Source organism: Hipposideros armiger, unplaced genomic scaffold, assembly GCF_001890085.2.
Source record: "Hipposideros armiger isolate ML-2016 unplaced genomic scaffold, ASM189008v1 scaffold_191, whole genome shotgun sequence".
Taxonomy (NCBI): domain Eukaryota; kingdom Metazoa; phylum Chordata; class Mammalia; order Chiroptera; family Hipposideridae; genus Hipposideros; species Hipposideros armiger.
Window position 1 is genome coordinate 1724017 of NW_017731541.1, and position 18907 is coordinate 1742923.

Genomic DNA, 18907 nt, shown 5'->3' on the forward strand with positions numbered 1-18907 from the left:
CGGTGGCCCCATCAAGGAGGCCCGCAGGCGGCTGCGCTGACACCCTCTGTCCTCCAGGAAACCCCGGGGAGGGGACAAGAACGTGCTGCTTAGAAAGAAAATTACTTAATTCTCGGTCGCCATGGCTGCCCCTATTCTCACAGCTACACTGCAAAATACCACGGAGGTGGCTTCCACTGTAAGGTGGAAAAAAAATACAGACACAATTAGAAGCACGTGTTCAGTTTGAAAACGTTTTCCAACATCTTATTTTGACTTTTCAGGTGGGCAATGCCGCTTCTCCTTGTGCATTTGTGAACTGGACCCTGCGTGACGCATTAAGACAGGACCCCGTGGCCACTTTCCCTGGGAAACAAGGTAACTAGACTGATAGTGGTGAAGGTCTCATGCGTGTGTGCCTACCTACAACTCACCAAACTGTACACATGGAACAGGTGCAGGGTTTTGTTTGTTAATCATACCTCAGTAAAGGGGTTCTGTTTAATGTAACTAGAAATTGGCCCCAAAATGCAAGAATGGTGAGTGAACCATTACACGCTCACTAATAAAATGCCACGCGTGTATTAAAGTAGTTTACACCTGTCACATGACTGCACGCTCCTGAAGTTACAGTGACCTGGGGAAGTAGGGTCAGGACAAGGTCCACTCCATGGAACAAAGAAACAGAAACTCTCATAGCCTGCCTGTTGCTTGCACAGACGCTGGGAGGTCGGCCTGGGGACGGCCACACGATGGCCGCTTGTGTGGGCCGCCAGGTGGCCAGCCGCCACCGCCCGCAGCTCATTCCTGCCCCCGAGCCCTTCCTTGGGGACCACAGCTCCAGGAGGGCTCCCTGGGGAGCAGACCGCTGGACAGCCTTCGGGGAGCATTTGGGCATCAGCGAAGTGGAAGATGCTGCACCCCAAACTACACAGCTCTAATCCCAGGCAGACGCCAAAGCCAGGGCCGGTGTTCCTAACGTGTGTGTGCAAATAGCCTGTAAAATAGTAATATTGAGGTTGTCAGCTAGGCCCAGATTGACACCCCGGGCCCCGGGCCTGACCTGACAGCGGGGGAAGGACAACACGGCGGGATCCGCTGTCAGTCGGTGCTGAGGGCAGGGCTCCTCCTGGCAGCGCCCGGCACTTACCTGCCGTTCACCACACTCCTCTTCTCCAGCCCGCTGGGCAGAACCACGGTGAGGTCCACCGCGCTGTCCCGCGGGTCGTCCTGCATGGGGGGCGGGTTCTGCTGACTGACGGGGGACACGCCGCGGGGAGGGGTCTGTCCGCTGTACAGGTTCGGGGTGCCCGGCTTCCCAGGAGGAGCGGGGGCGCGGGCCTTCATCTTCCTCCTTCAACGACAACAGAGAAGGCGGAGTGAAGAGGCTGCTTCCAGCGCAGGAAGGAAGAACACCACCTCTGTGAATAAACGTCCAGCCGCTTTTAGGTTCTCCCCCATCATCCACTCTTACAAGCATTGAGCGCTCCTCGGAGACCCCTTCTGAGGCACAGGCCCTTTTCAAAATCAGTGTGTTGGCGCGTTTCAGTGCTAACAGAAAACGGGCAATTAAGAAAACCAGACGAAGCATTTTTGAAAGGAAGCATTCCTAGAAAGAACACGCCTAAAACGTGTTCACCTCTGGGGCTATTTGTACAGGTCAAGGTGTGGGTGGGTGTGGGAACCATGTCTCTCGGAGTCACGGGTGGCTATGTCACCCTGCCAGCCCAGGGTCTGCACTCTGCAGGCTGAACCCTGCCCAGCTCCGCCTTCTTGACCAGCTGGACGTTTGGAATCCATGGAGCTATGACACCGAGCATGTGCTGGGCGACATCAAGACACTAAGTTAGTCAGAAAGCCCATCAGACCAACATCGACTGACACCGGCCACTGTGGACACAGAAAGCTGTTTGGTGTCGAGCGATAAGTGACAGCGTCTTAACACCCAACCCCTTTCCTCTCTTTTCGCCTTGTTTCTGGCAATGCTTTGAATTCACAGTTCACCTTGCAGAAGCTTTCTAAACACCTGACAATGAGTCACCCTCTCTGATGAACATTTTTAGAAATGCTTGTCTTCTCCAGACAATTCAGGGAAGGCAGTGAGCTGATGACTTTACATAGGTATTTGTGTGTGTGTGTGTGATTACATGCATATTCACTTATTTTACATAAGAACGCATTTTCTATAGGCCCTGGGTATTTTATAATGGCTCCCACTGACTTGACACCAGGACCTATGCTACTAATAACTTCAGCAAGTTCACCTCATTCAGACCCAAAAATATTTTGCAGCTGAGAAAATTGACATCAGAGGGATGTGTAGCCCCAGCGAAGGCACACGGTGACCGGGGGTGACTGGTGTCAAGCAGGGGTGGAAAGCAGGCCTGCCTCGCATCTCCCAGGCCCACGGCCCGCCCTACCCAGTCAGAGGACCCTCAAAGGGGTGACAGCCCTCGGGGGGTTTAATTCTCCTGCACACCAGTCGTCTTCTGGGGGCGCTCGGGCCTGAGGTCTCACACATAGGAATTCCATTTCTGAAATTCTTCCTAAAGAAATAGCCCCACAGAGTGCACTGTGGGAGGTTCACAGATGCCTAGCACATCATTTACAATAGCAAACAACATACAACATTGTAACCACCGGTCAATGAGACAACGCGGGTAAATGATGGTGTTTTAAAACAAGGTTATGCCAGTATCGGTTCAATATTCTTTAAAAGCATATAATTCGATGTGCCAAAATGCTCAATCCAGATTTATTAAAAAACAAGCTTCAATGTACGTACCACCTATTTAGGAAAATTCTCTCTTTAAGAGAGGTATACATAATAGCAATAGACCACAAAACAATCTAGGAAGATAGAGAATTAGCAGTAACGCTCTCTCAGTGTGTGGTGCGTAGCACGACTATGTTTTACTGTTTTCACTTCTGTGCATTTCCTCATCGTTCTATAAGATCAGTTGTATATGTATTACTTGCAAAATGAAAGAGATCGTTTAAAAATGGGGAAGAAACAGCAAATGGGACTCAGAGGAGGCCGCAAACAACCAGGGTTCATGTCACTGGTGAACACAAGTTCCATTTCCGGAAAGCCCCCGACAGCTCCCGCCCTTGCCTCACGGTGGCTCCGCCCTCATGCGCTCAGGTCTCCACGACACAGCTCAAAGCCTTCTCTTCGGAGAACCCTCTGGGTGCTCCAGGCCTGATGACACGTGGTCCCACACTGGCTGCACCTAGAAGCTTAAGGGGCGCCCACGTCCCACCACCCGCCCACGCTGCAGGTCCGAGAGCTGGTGTGTGCTCATGGGCCCCCACATTTAGGACAGAGGCCCCTTTTTAACATTGAAATGGCCTGTGGTTTTAGTTGCAAGTGTTGTATCCTTTGATGAAAGCAGCTGATTCGTTATAGAAATCTACATTTCATAGATGTATGAGACATTGGCGACGTCGTGTTATTTCACAGAGTTTAACAGCGGTATATTTTGCGAAGCGCACATGAAAAACGCACACGCCAAAAACAGTGGGAGAGGTGCGTATGGATTCCAGGGCCCACTTCAGAAGCTGTGTGCGTGCCTGAGCACAGGGACTTAGAAAATCCTGAGGCTGGAAGGAAGGTGAAGGAAGTCTGCACAGATGCAGAGGTGGCTGTCACCTGAGGAGGAGGCTGTGAGCACCGCTGAGGCTCCGCAGAATTCAGAGACCGGAGAGAAAGAGAGAGACGGAAGGAAATGTCCCAGCACACGGGGAAAAAAGAGAACAGTGGAACGCATGTCACAGGGGACGGTGCCAAGATGGCCTTTATGGACTGAGGGCCTGCCAGGCAGCAGAGTAGAGCGGTTTGGTTTCTTTAAATACCCAAGGGCCCAACAATGGATAAAGGGGGGAAATGTGGTAAATTCGCATCATTGAGTATTATTCAGCCTTTAAAAAGGAAGGGAATTCTGACCCATGTCACAACATGGCTGAGCCTTGACATCATGCTAAGTGACTAAGCCAATCATAAAACAACAAGTACTGTGAGATTCCACTCCCAGGAGTGAGGGCGCTAGAGCAGCCAAGTTCATGGAGACAGAAAGAATGGTGGGTGCCAGGGGCTGTGGGGGNCGGGGGGCAGGGGGGTGGGGGGTTTTGTTGAGGGTGTAACAGGCTTTTTGTTTAACTGAGTTTCCGTGTTGCAAGACGGAGAGTTGTGGAGTCCGGCTGCACAGCAATGCGAATGTACGTAACGCTGCAGAACTGTGCATTTTTAAATGGCTGGCATTGTAAATTTTATGGGTTTTTTTCACAATTTAATCATAATTTCATCCTCAAAATAAATTATCATCCCGATACTGTAAATTATGCCAGTAATTAGGAAGTACATACTTCTAATTCAGTCTTTTTATCAGGGCGCCCTTCGCCATCTGTCGCTGGACTCGTCATGATCACAGGGCCACCAGCTTCCTGTTATTACCACAGACCCCAGTCATCTTCGTTAGGTCCTGACAAGGTACTGCACTGCCAAGCAGGTGCTGTGCACTGGAGTCTACCTGAGACTCTACCTGAATCTACCTGAGGGCAGGTAAAAAAAGCAGGGTTTCTGCAGGAATCTGAGCCCCTGGACAAGTGCCCCAGCGTTCCCACCCAGCACAGCCCCAGCAGGTAGCTGGGCAGGTCCTGGGCTCCACGGGGCATGAGTCACTGAGCAGGCAGATCTCACTCCCTCTGCCCCTCCGGGTCAAAAAGCTGGGTGTGCCCTGCAGAAACTACTTATAAAATGGAAAAACAAAAATGTGTAAAAACATTTCTGGCATTTAAAAGGTTGCCAATTAGCACTCCAAATGGTTTTAGCTTCAAACCATCACATGTTTACTGCCTACACTTCAGGGCAGCGCTTGCTAGTTCCCACGTCAGCTGGCACGCTCTGTGTCACCTGGGTTTTATTCTGAGCTCTTGTAGGCACAGCAGCAGGAGAGAATGCTGCAGACCTGCCCCCCTGAGACTCACGGGCTGTGACAGGGGGACTGCACGGTTGACACCACCTGGGTTGAGAGTCTGCATACGCCAGGCCAGAGCCAGGCAGCTGGATGAGAACCAAACTTCACAGGGACAGCCAGGCCCCGCCAGGCTGGAGGAGCCCTGTGCGGGCAGGGCCTGCACACTGAGAAGGGAAAACCACCATCTCCCCACTTCCCCAGAGCAGAATCCAAAGGGCACGCCCCTCTATGTGTCTCCTGTCCCTCAAACGTTTTCTTACTGACCAGCACCGGTGGACACTGAAGGCCACGGTTACGCTGATGCCAGCTCACCCAGCGACATGCTCTGTGATTTATGCCCATTTACATGCTGGCTGCCCTGGCAGGCAGCAGGGTAAACAGCATGTGCTTAAAGGGCATTTCAGAGAAACCAGGCACACCCGCTTCTCCTGGCTTCTGACCCACCCGTGAAGCCAGCTCTGGTGAAACCGGTCTGTTTATGTGGCAGGCGGGAGGGAGGTACCATTCTCGCCCCAGGTGCTTCTGCAGCTGGAACTGCTTCGTCCTGGGAGGGGGTCTGGCCGTTGTAAGGCAGCTGCGCTGGTCCTCAGGGGCGTCTTCCTGCCAGCAGCTGCACGAGGCACCTGCCTCCCCCTCTGAGGGAGCAGCCGGGGTCTGTGAGGCGTTCCCTGCGTCCCTCCTGCAGGACCGTCCACACAGTGCCCACTAAACGTGTGGCTCTGGGCCTCACCCAGACCTCCTGAGTCTGACTGCCTCTCATGACGCTCCCGGCTGATTGCATGGCACAGTAATTGCTGAGGGTCAGTGGTTTGGAGAGAGCATCCAACGGGACAGAAGTCACAGGGTTTTGATAATGCTCCATGGAACATTTTTATTTTGCACACTTATTTAACCTCCACAAGCAATGGCCATGTGTGCTGAGAAGACAGTTGCCCGCTTTACAAATACCTGGATCATTAGAAGGAAAAGCAACGGTAACGAGGGTGGCATTGAGGTTGGTGATGGTCATCACCTTCCAGTGACACGCTTCGCAAGCACAGTAAGAAATCGGAACTTCTTACACGTTCACCTGGATGCTGGCGATTTCAGCCCAGCGGCACCAGCACAGGAGGGGTGCGGGCTGCGTGGCAGACAGAGCTGGCTATCTGTGTGTGACTTCAGCCACTCACGCAGCCCTCTGCACTCAGTTTCCTTGTCAGGAAACCAGGAATGGCCTCATAGGATCGCTGTGCAGATCCAATGCAAACATGCTTAGCTCAGAGCCGGACCGGCGCGCCACCTCCTAACACATGTTAGCTCTTACATAACCTGCTACAACAATTAACTTTGTGAAAGAGGCTTCTTCCGTGCTGTATTTTGGTTTTATTTAATTTGTAAAATCTGCTTTAGCTTTATGGTGATAAAAGCAGCTTAGCTTCATGTTTGTAGCTACTTATGAAAACTGTCAGACATTTCATTTAGTAAAAGGGCTCATAACCATTTTTTTCTCTCTCTTTTAAAACGGGTCTATATGCTGCTCAGTGTTTTCCACGACTCATCAGGGGTTTTCTGCTGCTCGTTCGAGCTGTTTTGGGTCATCTGTAACGGGACGGTCTGTCCGGGATGGGCCAGGCAGGACACCATCACCCCGATGACGGCCAGGCGTGCCCCGCCGTGCCAACTCTCCAAAGCTGACCGTGAGTGTGAAGAGAGGGCCGTTGGGTCCCAGTACCTTTGGGGGACGGGGTGTGCCGAGCCTGCCTGGCCGCCCTCTGGCGTCCGCCTGAGCCGGCCATGTCCATCTTTGAGAAGAGAGTTATGTGGGTCACGTTCACAGAGGGCGCTGTGATTCTAAGAACACTCTAGACTCTAGCTTTCTGGGACCTGTCCACGTGTGCAGAGCACGCTCAGCTGTGACCAGGCCTTGGGCGGCCCCATCACAGAGCCCGACCTCCTCTTAGAACTCACCTCAAAATGCCCTTGAGGAGAGAAGCAGCATCGTCTCTGTCTCTGCCTGGCCTGCCCAGGGGGACTCCAGCCTGGGTGCTGGGGGTCTGCCTTGCCTGCTTGGAAACAATTCCTTGAGATCTGGGCCTCGGGGGGCTTGCAGATCTCCCTACTTCAGGGCGAAGCCCAGTAAAGAGCCTGCAGCGGGGCTGGCAGGGCCGAAGGACGGAACCAGTTTTCTTTTGTAAACGTATTTTGTCTGCTGGGTGGGCTTCCCTTTGGCAAGATACAACCACACTTTTTGAAGGGAATTCAATGAGAGTTTAAATCTACTAAGTGCTTGGGGCGTGCAGTCCAGGCGAATGCTGCTATCAGTGACAATTGGGGGCTTCTGTTCTACTGCCACCGACCACGACCTTGTTTATCCTTCAGGGACAACAAAATTCCAGGAGAACGGGGAACAGAGACCCCATGCCCCAAAAGGCGGTACTAGGAATAGACTGATTTGGTTGGTAGAAAGGGCGGGGGCGGGGGGATACTGTGGAGACAGCCAGGTGGAAGGGTGGCCTTGATGACCCTGCAGCACAGGAAGCAACAATGCAGAGAGAGGGTCCTTCCTCTCCACCCAGGCCAGCAGCCAGGGACAGGGAGGGGCAGTGGACAAAACGGACACAGAAAAACACATTCCAGAAAGTTCTGGAGTGCTTTAGATGGAATCCCAATTGGAAACAAGATGAAGACGTTGACTTTCGTCAGACAGGATCCCCCCCGCCACAAGCCCCTTGGGGCCCCCACGCTGTGATTTGTGATTTCACAGGCTCCTTCCCTCCTCCCACCCCTTGCTTCCTTCCACAGGTCCTGCTTTCAAGCTGTCACTGAAAACACACATCACAATACAAAGCAAGTCCCTGCTTAAAACGCTCAGCACTTCCCTTGTACTTAGAATGAAACACAGCAGTTCCTGCCTGGACCACCCACTGACCCAGGCTCCCGCCACCCCTGCCTCCCCTCCCCCCACCATACCTTGTTCCCACCGCCCGCCCTTCTTTGTACTCTGAATAGCAAGGCCTCTGCTGTCCGGGCTTTTGCACATGCTGTTCCCCCTGCCAGAAACGCTGTTCCCTGCCCTGCCTCCTCCTGGTCCTCCAGGCACCCCCGCAGAAAGGCCTGTTCCCAAAGCTAGTGCTCCGCTCTTCTCCAGCAGAGTCTTGTGGGCTTCCTTCATGGCTTCTCCGAATTTGCACTCTGGACCAGACTCTTGGTGACCAGCCACTACGGTGGCCTTCCACCCCCAGAGAGCAGGGACCCAGGTGCTCATGTCCATCAGCAGAGGTCACCCAGCAGCCGCTTGCTCTAGAGTGGGATTCAGCTGCCCTGTCACCACCCAATTTTGTGGGCAACTCAGAGAAGGTGGGCGTCTGGACACCCAGGCCAACTCCCAGAGGACAGCACAGCGCTGCCGAGGGACACACAGGGCTGCCAGAGAGGCTCATGAGCCCCCACCCGCTGTCCAGTAATGGGCGCCCCCCTCCAAGCCCAACACTAAATGGTCTTTTAGCTCTCAGCCTCGCCTAGGAGCCGGCGTGCCAGGGACTTCCCGTGTGTGCGATCCTCACCACAACATCCCAGGGCAGATTTACCTCCTGTTTCACAGGTGGGATGACGGGTGGCCGCTCAGCTGCAGATGCACCACGGCCCCTCCTTAACTACTTCCTGAAAACAAGGACCCCGGGGTACCGGGAGGCCGACAGCGCAACACCCAGCCTCTGTGCTCTGTCTCAGGTCGTTGGCGCCCTGCGGTGGCAGCTGAGAAGAGACGGGTAGGTCAGGCTGCAGCCTGGGCGAAGCTGCTGGCACACCGTTCCAGAGATAAGCCGTCTGCCATGACATGGGTCTCAACAAGCCTTGTTTCTAAGTAGAACTTCAGTCAGTGCTGCAGCTTGCTCACCCAAGTCACAGATCGGAGGAGAGGCAGGGTCAGGGGACCTCAGGGCGGTGGCGAGCTGGGACAGGCCTCGGTCGTCCCCAGGGCCTCAGTGCTTTCAGGGCCAGGGGCGCCTCTGAGGAGCCGGTGCACCCAGGACCTCCACGCACACACGGCTTCTGCGAACCACCGAGAGTAATGGGGGACCCCGACGAGAAGCCTGTCACACCTTCCCTCACAGGCCAGCGCCTCCCAACATCAGGGCAATGTTCCTTCTAAGACGAGAATTCTTCTAATAAATGGGAGTGAGGAAAGCTCCCCAGATGCTTTCCCCGCCACCTCTGCCATTACAAACAAAACTTAAGAGAAACACAACACCAGACCCAGATAAGCCACGGCTAATAAAACCTATCCCTGAGGCTGTCAGATGAAGAGGCCATATTCAACCTGCAGCGAGAAGGGCCTCCTGGCAGACAGACAGACAACCCCACCAGGCCGTTCCCATAGGCAGGGGAAGGGGCTTCCCCCATAAAAACGCCACATGTGGGGGCAACACAGGGACCCCGCCACCGGAAGCCTGCCCCAGAGCACAGGTTCACAGCTGCAAAGTCTCCGCAGTCCTGGTTACATGCTCCGGATCGGAGGGATGGAAGTCCACATTCAGCGACAACACTGCCAAGCTGTGCGCCCTCCAGCAAATGACTTTATTTGGGCAAGGCACTGTACCTTGTAAGCCTCAGTTTCCCCCAGAGCTGAACAGAGAGAGATATCAGTGTTTATCTGATGGGGTTAACGTGGGGATTCACTGAGCTGGTGTGTGAAAAGTTTCGTGTGCAGCCCTGGTACATAGGCAGTGCCGAATGATAGCTGCTTCGATTATTTAAGATAGTAAATAGTTAGCAGGTATACCCTTAGGGACTCACACACACACACACACACACACACACACACACACACACACACACATGCCCCCTGTCTCCATGAGGGTAGAATAGAAGCTAGCTCCTCAAGATGCCCAGTAAAAGCTCATGGATGCAGCAAATGCTTTCAAAACGGACTAAGGCATCATACTCACAAGAGAATTTCAGTTTTGACCTGGGGTTGGGGAAGCTTTGAGAAACTGAACATGAAAAGATTAGCTTCCCCGATAGCACTCGCAAAGACACAATCACAGACGATATCCGTAGCACTCACCGCGCTCCAGACTTGGGCCGCGTCTATGGGAACACCCCTATCTCAGCACACATCGGGCAAACGCTCAGCAGGGAACATTTGAGAGCTGGGTCCCACAGCTATGACGCAGCTCTCGGTCCTTCAGAAAGATGGACAGCTTTGGATCCTTTCCCGACCGGCAGACCCTCCAGGTGTTGCTGAGCGGCTCAGCCTGGCGGGTCGGGTGGAGCAGAGGCTGCCACGCTGTGCGGCACAGAAAAAGGCCCTCCCCCGGCCCCCAAACAGGCGGTGCTGGTTCCCTGAGCTTCAACATTCGTTATCGCATGAAATGAAACAGATCAGAGGAGGAAACTTACTCATGCCCACACCACCTGAGTGTTTGCACACATCCCGAGCGGTGCCCACCCTGGGCCGGTGCAGCCTCTGGGGTGAAGGAAAGACACCTTCCAGGCTGCCTGGGCTGGGAGCACAGAGGCGACGCCGTGCCGTGAGAACAAGCGCAGAGAGGCCTCGGATCCGTGCAGCCTAGTGACTTATTAATAAAGGTGCCACCCGATGCAGGGCTGTGCTCGCGGAGATGTCCCCCACCGCCTGCCCGTCCAGCGAACAAAGTCACAAGTTGCCTCAGCTCACTGGGCAAAGTCACAAACCTTCTGAACCCTGAAACTTAAAAGGAGGGGTGACCAGGGAGGAAAGGCAGAGGAGCGTCTTTAATGAGGAAGCCGCTTCTTACAAAGCATGTCACCCAGCTTCTCGGCATGGGCCAGTGTGGACCTCGCAGCTATTCCCTCGGGGAGAAAGTCTCACCATTCCCCAAGAGACGGGTCAGGACTTCAACGTGGCTAACCCAACCGTGTGCGGCCAAGAACTTGCTGAATTTGTATATAAAGCAATTCTTGCCATCTCCCAGGCAGGACACAGCACCTTTTCCTGAAGAGACTTTATTTTCCTTTTTTTCTCCCCTAAAAAGCCTCCGCGAGCTGCTTGCTGTGCCCCGCAGCCAGTCTCTGTGCGGCAGGGTGGTTTTTCAGGCTCGAAGGCCGTATTCAGTTTCCACCAAATACCACTGTCCCAGGATTACAGGGGACGCTGCCAAACAGATAGCGCAGCAGACAGACACGCCCAGGAGCCTGACACGCTCTCAGCTCCCGTCCCCGCCAAGGGCCCGGGGGGCCCAGTGAGGGCGCAGCAGTCTTGGAGGTGAAGGGCTCTGGCGGCCACTGTAACCCCCTTTCGCCTGAGGCCCCTGAGTTGGCTGTGTGTGAGCTACAGTGTCACCTGAGTTAGCAGCTCCCAGCCGGCAGCCCCCAGAGTTCTGGTCGACCCCCTCCCCCTAGGGCGGTCTGGCCAGTCCAGCACAGTCCCGAGGAGGCAAGGGGTGTGCTGCTCCCCGGCTGCACCCCAATCAAACACCAGCCTCCTCTGAGCATCTCCACTCCCACGCCGCCCGGAGACCCTGTACGCTGCAGGTTTCCAAGCCACACAAGCCCGGTGCAGGGCTCTTCAAGGCCACTCGGCCTCCGCTGCCTGTCATTCTGTTCCGTGGCTTCGCCCTCTGCCAAGGCCTCTCCCTCACTGTCGTCTCCTCACCCTCCTCTTCCTCCCGAGGGAGGACGGAGCAGCGCCGCCCAGCGGGTGCCCAGGTTCCACCGCGTGGGGGTCGGGTGGGAAGAGGCGGCTCCAGCTGGATATGGAGTGGAGCTGGCTTAGCATCTGAGAAGTCACACCGTCTGGTGATGACAGTCCAGGCCATGGGGCCGCCCGAGGCACAGTCCAGGTGAGAGAGCTGGCAGAGACAGGACGTCCTCCGCGGAGTCCAACCCCTCCACAAACGGCCACATGTCTTCATTTTCTTGGTCAAAAAATGGAATTCTCCTCCCCCCAAAAAAGAAGAGTGTAGGGACTAGAGGAAAGTACAAAACCGTCACATGGGCTGTAACATCTTCCTTCTCCCCTTTCCTAGACTGTCACCCCGAGACGGAGGGCAGAGTTCAGGCTTCCCCAGGACCCACCTGGCTGTGCTTCCGGGAGGACGGGAGAAGGAACCACACGGGGACCTGAAGCCGAGACCATGAGGACCTGGCACCTTCCAGCGGGTCCCTAAGCTGAGATCTGGTAGCAAGGACTGTTCCTATCTCCCAAAGACTGTTCTCCTCAATGTTTGCCAAATTTCTTCCTGAGCGGTTTGGCCATTAGTAGCCATATTCTATGAAATTGCCAGGGAATTCCACTGATTAAGGCATTAAATAATAGTCATGGAAATGGCCAGGAGTCAATCACACCACACATCACCATGGAAACGGCAAATCATCTATGACACCAGAGATATAAGACAAAAGAAATGCAAACATCGCTCAGTTCTTAAGTACTCCAGAAAGTTTACCAACATTAACCAAAATGAAATTCTTTATGGTTCAGTCCCATTTTTGGGGCGTGACAGACATCTAATTATTTGTACTGACAGAAAACCCTGTGTTTCATGATAGCATCCAAGTAGGCATGCTGGCCAATTAGTATTGATTTTAGCTCAAAAGACCCATGGGAACGCCTCTAGTTTTCCTCCTGTCTCACTGATGGAATTTGCGAGGCCGAGAAACACCAACAAACCTCCCGCAGGTCTCAGGCAGAGCGGGGTGCCAGGCCCGGGAAGACAAGGCCATTGCAGGGGTAGGGGTTTGCTTTCAACAAGCCGCACACTGTTTTTCTCCTTCAGTGGGAAAAAAAGGAGCAGGGATGTATTAAGTTCCTTCTAGCAAAGTGTGAAGAAAAAAAAAAAAAAGAATGAAACTGAGTGGGAACCCTAAGATAAAAATTGCAGAGAAGAAGTTAGATAGGATGCCACACACTCTGAAATGCATCCAGCTGCTTGCTGATAAGCCCGTTCTATTTCTATTTACTTTTGTAAATAGCTGAAAAGCAGTGAAATCTGACGAGCCAGCTTTCAACACAGCCAGTAACCGATCGGAACAAAACAGAGCTGTGAGAATTTCTCAGGAAAACGAACCCAAGTCCTTTCACTCAGGGCCACAGACAGAATCACGGTTCAGAGAAAGGACCCTCCATGGAAGTCCCCCTCTCCTGACGTCTCCTAGAGAATGTCTGAGTTTTGAGCCTGCGTTTTCACGACTTCATCACAACCAGGAAGTTCCTGAGAAGAAACTCGTGCATACTTGCTGTAATAACAGCAAAACCATGTATTTACTGCTTCTGTTAACAAACAGAACTTTCACTGCCTAAAATACATGGAAATGGCACTTTATTTAGGTTGACGCTATTCTACAACCAAATACACCTTCACCAAAAATAGCAGAAGTAAAGACACAGGCAGAAGTAGAGGCCACAGGCCAGTCGGGTTTGATGTGGATGTTTTCTGGGCTGAGAGCTGAGAGCCAGGTGCCTTTAATTCTCTACTGAAAATATGACACCTGATAACCTCCTCGGGAACTGTTTCTCAAATTCTCAAAATAGGGCCTGGGCCTCGCGGCCGATCCCGGGGCTGCAGACACCCGAGCTGGGCAGCTCCCTGCCAACCTCTCCTGGGTCCTTCAGACCTGCCGCCATCACCCAGGGGTGCAGAGCTGACCAGCGAAGTCAGGCCTATTTCCCAAACACCACCAATATCGAGAGCTCAAAACAAAGAACCTGGAGTGAAGAACGTGGGGCAATGCCGCTCTGGTTAAACCAAGGGCACGCTGGCTCTCACGTCACCTGACATACTGTTGATCCACCAAGCTGCCCGGCCTATGGTCGGGCCTCCTGGGCCCCCTTTCCCTGTGGAGGGGGCGGTGGGAGGGAGGCAGCGCCCTCCACACTCTCCCTGCCTCCAAGGCCCTGTCTTTAGCCCCGCCCACCTCAAAGAGCCCAAAAAGACGGCTGTGTGTGGAAGGTGCCAGAATTTGCTGCAAGTCTGCGATTTCCAGGAGCAACCCCTCCCCGCAACCCAAAGCCAGGCACTCGGAAGGGAGTTTGACAGCTTGACCTCTGAAAGCCCCCTTTTCCTGGCACCCCGATTTTTTCCCAGGCTGGGCCAAACCCTCTGCCTCAGGAAGGGCAGGGCCCAAGGCTGACAACGGGCTGCCTTAAAGGGAAAGAACACGAGGTCACAAGACGAACGAAGACTGGACCACAGACAGTGGGTACGTCCCAATGCGGGGGCTCCGACAGTCCAGCTATAGAGGCCTGGAAGGTGAGGGGCAGGCCACCTTCCCAGCCCAACGACTGTTCCCCCCGCCTCCGCCTTGCTCTGAGCTCTGTCTGGCCGCCATCGCCCCCACCCAGCCCTGCCCAGCCTCACTTCCACCTTCTACTCGCCCCAAAGCCACACGCCATTGGCTGCCTAAGCGTCTCAGAAAAAACTCAGCAGAAACTCGGGTCCATGTCCCTCAATAGGCCCTATAGTTCCCATCAGGCCATATGTTTTCAAATACGTCCCCCATCTCACGTATGCGGGGCCTAGCCTTGCTCAGCTCGTCTCCCAAGACAAGGAAACACACGCTCACTGAGGTTCAGACACTGCATCGCAGGCCTAGCGCAGCAGCAGCCCAGGTGGGAACAGGCGCCCTGCACAGACGGGGACAGGGGAACTCAGAGGATGCCCAGCGGGAAGATCTAAAAATAAGAACACCCGTTTCCCGCTGGCAGTTACCTTAAAATACAATGGGGGAGTCAGACGAGGAGACATTATAATACAACAGATGCTGGGCAGAGAAGGGACAATCTTATGAGACGTGCAGAGGAGAGAAAATTCATCTCTGCAGTGGAGAGGGGTGGCCGGAGGCGCAGGCTGGCTGCAGGGGGCGGCCTCCAGGGAGGGTGGGCGTCTGCCTCCAGGGAGGGTGGGCGTCTGGGGTGAGGAAAGGGCAGCCAGCTGTGGGGGGCTCAGCGCGGGGCTTCCCACTTGCTTCCCTTCTGGTGAACAAGGGTTTATTTTTCAGGGATTCATCCCCTTCGGAACAAAACAGCTCATGGCTGGCAATTTAGACTCCTTGGTGCTTGGTGTAGGTACAGTGCCAGCTCAGAGCCTCTTACGTAAGGCTAAATTCGGGGCACAGCCCTTAGCAAGAGGCTGTGCACTGAGGTGGAAGCCACATGGGTCCAGGGTCGGCTCCTCACCAGCTGTCTGTCTGCAGCTCAGGTTCCCCACCTGTAATGAGGAACAGGGACACCTACTCCCAGGTGAGGGGCAGAGCACATAAAATAAGGTGACCCAGGCATCTGGTGCATGGATGACTCAGGAAACAAGACAGGTGTGCAGAGAAGGCAACAGCAGTTTCTCTGCCCACCTCCACCTGTCTCTGTCTGTCCCTCAGCCCCGGAGCCGCTGAGCCCCACTGCATGCCCTTTCCAGCCCACAATCACTTCAGGCCTCAGGGTAGCCATGTCTCCCTCTTAGAGTCTGCGCTTGCCAGGCCTCTGCTGGGCTGGGGAGCACCTCCTTCGGTCCTGCATGCCCGGGTTCAAGTCTGCCCCAACTGCGTAGCTAACACCTTAACTGCCTGCAGGTGGTGACTCCCAACAGGGCCCAGGGGGCACCCCTTTCCTTGCAGGCTCTCTCTACAGCCCGTTCCATGCCGCTGGCTTCTTTCAAATCAAAACCGAAATGATGAGGTAAAACCCTCAGCTGAGTACCTGGCACCTGGGAGTCCTTTAATGCACGTAAGCTCAGAGACGGTCTCCTGCCCGGGACCCCAGAACCTGCCCTCCAGTCCTTGCAGCCTAGGCGGCTTCTATTTCCCCCTCAGCAAAGTGACCTGGGACTTGGTAATGACTCTTCAATGTTAAAACTTAACACATGCTCTGCTTAATTCTAATCCGTTCCTAAAAATGCAAAGATTTTAAACAAATACAGCAGTATACTTCTTTACAGCCTCATAATGATTTGTCTGCAGTATTTTTCCCATATGTTGAACAGAAAGTTGCACTGAAACTTTACAAAAAAACATTTAGAAATGCAAATAGCAACAATGTCGAAAGTACAATAAATGCAGCTAAGATGTACCAGCTGAATTTACTTTGAGGCTTTGCTGATGTCAGTACACAAACCGTACTGACATTACGTCCCTTTATCAATTATTTTCTAACTTATGAAACAGAAGAGTCTGTAGTAAAATCTGTCACATGTCTGCGCAGTTTTGTCACTAGGTTTTGCAATCTTAATGTGATGTTACTAAACAATACCTAATTATTGTCATATCTTCTCCATTCTAGGATACCTTGAAAAGCATCTTTGAATACTTCAACAAAAGCATTTTAAGATCCGCTCTATTTCAGAAACATGAGCATATTAGTAATGAAAACAAAGGATGTGTTAGAGTGAAATTACAGGGTATTATTCAGCGTATTACAAACACTACGAGGCTAGGACGATCTATCAGAGCGGTATTTACATGGCGTTTTGGACAGAGACCAGGTTCCCCAGAAGGATTTAAGTCCGTGAAGCTTTGAGGTTCATCTTCTGTTGGGAAGCTGTGGGTGGTCAGCTGGAACATGGAGCCCAGAGAGTGACAGCTGATGTCACAGGTGGCTTTGTTGACATCTCAGGCCTGACGGGGTTATTGGCCCTCCCACCACCGCCACCGTGGCAGGCCCCTCAGGTACCACAGGAGACGAGGAGGAGCAGGGAATTCCACCCAAACTGGACCTCGCCAAGGTGGCTGGCGCTGGCCACCACGCTGAGGCCGACAGGGGCCCGGGGCAGACTCGAGGCCCTTTCCCACCCAGACCCCCCCAGGGGGCGGAGTCCACACAGCTGTGACTGGCCAGCTGGGAGAGTCCCCTGGTCACATCCAGGACCGCACAGCACTAGTCTGGATTTACTACAGTAGGTTTCTTCACCATCATTGCCATCTTTTGGAGCGTGGAGGCCGAGTGACTGGCTTCCCCAGTGGGCAAGCTAGAGGACGCTGAGGGTGTTTTTCTGCGGGGCAGGGAGAGCTGGACCTCCCCGAGGTCCCTTCTCTTCAGGCCTCTCCAAGCTGAGCCCCTTGAGGGCAGAACCATGCCCTGCCTCGTTCCCTCTCAGCCTCCGCAGCAAATGCAGCTCACAAGGAACGCCGCCCTGACAAGAGGGAGCAGGTTTCTCACCTTCCCTGCGAAAGGGTCTCCCGGCCACACCCAGGGCAGACAAGCTGCAGCCCACACCGAAGGAACCCTCTGCCCGCCAGCTCTGACAAGATACCTCCCTCCAACCCAGTTTCCAGGGCGTGCCTATCTTTGGGAAAACATTCTCCTTTTTTGTCATTTCTATGACAGCGGGATACAAGCTACTGCTGGGAACTGGCAGGCGGACGTGGCAGCCAGTGAGAAGCCAGCAGCCAGGCCCCGTCCCCAGAAGCATCTCTGGGACAGAGAGAAAGGGGAGACGCAGCACCATGTGTGCTCATAGCCACAGGTGTCTCTCTATAAACTGGAAGCTCTATCTTTTCTTAAAGCAAAGGGGAAAAGCGGTTTTGAATATGCACGGACCCCTAGTCTTTTTGTGTTTTCTACTCAAGGCTTCGGTTCAGTGTATAAAACAGCCCCCCACTCCCATCCCCACCATGCTGGAGTCCAGCCCCCTCAGTCGGTGGCACTGTCAGCCTCTCACCGCCACCCTTTGCTCTGCATAGAACTGTCATCTCTCATCCCTAGCATCTCCGCCTCAGCCCTGAAGATACAGCTCAGAAAATCCCTCTTCCATGCAGGATCCCAGGTGGGGGTAGTAAGCACACCTCCCGCGGCCTCCCTTCCACTCTGGGGGTGCCCCTACCCAGGGGGTGCCCTGGAGCTGCCTCGCACTGTTCATGTTTCAGGAATGTTAGGAATATGCTCATTATTAAAAATTAAATCCTACCAACTTCTGATTAAATAAACTGTATTAGAAACAAAGGTAACAAACGCCCAGCCCTGACCAGCTCCTAATGGCTTTCTTGTTATCTATGCCCTTGAGGGCACTGGAGCTACAGCACCTGTGGGGGGCACAGGATGGCGTTTGCTGTGCTCTCCGCCCAGATCGGACCTGGCGCCTGGCGTTGGCAGCTGCAAAACGGCCACCTTATGTTCACCATGGAAATGGGCAAATGCCACGAATCAGGGCACCCTTATCATTTGCGGATTGTCTCGATCAGGGGTCAGCAAACATTTTCCATACAGCCATAGAGAAAATACTTTAGGGGTTGGGGGCCACTCGGTCTCTTGCAATCACTCAGCGTTGCTATTGTCTCATGAGAACAATACGCAAGCGACTGAAGGCGAATGGGTGTTCCAACAACGGGAGTTCCTGTCGGCCACAGTGTGCCAGCCCCTGGACTCAACGTAAGGAAGTCATGGAGAAAACCCTCAGCACACACATCAGACTTACAAGGGGGTTGTGTCCGCAGCCATCACACTGTTGCTAGCATAAAGAATCAAGGAAATAGCCCAGCAGCGTCGGTCGCTCTGTCCAGTTCTGCAAAGAAGCATGGCATCACAGAGGGAAGTGTGACGTTCCCACGTGCGCCCTCTCACTTCGGTCTCACGTGTGCTGAATGAAAATGCCCAACACTCACTCTGAACTTGAGGGGCCCCTCAGGGCAGCACCGCCTGCCGGGGGCGGGCTCCACACAACTGAGCAAACGCACCTGTCTGTGATCAACTGGCTTTATGCAATTTCCATGAAAGGATATTAACTATTTTATTAGTATTTTGAATTATGCTCTACACATGCTTCATGGGGGTAACAGTTACAATAAAACTACGATTTCTCCAGAGAGTTGGCCCAAAGGACCATGACCTTGGCTCATGAGAAGACGCCCTGTGGCTAACCCTTTTCCAGGCAGCGCCCTCCAGGCAAAAGAGCGGAATCTGATCTAGCCTTTTACTCCCCGAAAAGCACCTGATACACATCGGACTGGTATTCAGATTGAACAACTAAGTGAACAAATGAATGAGCAAGTGAAGGCCCCTCCCCCGC

At 53.6% G+C, this 18907-nt stretch overlaps 1 protein-coding gene across 2 annotated transcripts in view; it reads right to left on the reverse strand.

The window, feature by feature from the left end:
* Positions 1-18907, reverse strand: part of COBL (cordon-bleu WH2 repeat protein) — a 126497-nt gene that overhangs the window by 105841 nt on the left and 1749 nt on the right. For both annotated transcript variants that reach the window (XM_019652994.1, XM_019652993.1), the window contains exon 2: positions 1130-1333. In XM_019652994.1, the coding sequence (XP_019508539.1) occupies positions 1130-1333 (204 nt within the window). The remainder of the gene's footprint in view (positions 1-1129; positions 1334-18907) is intronic.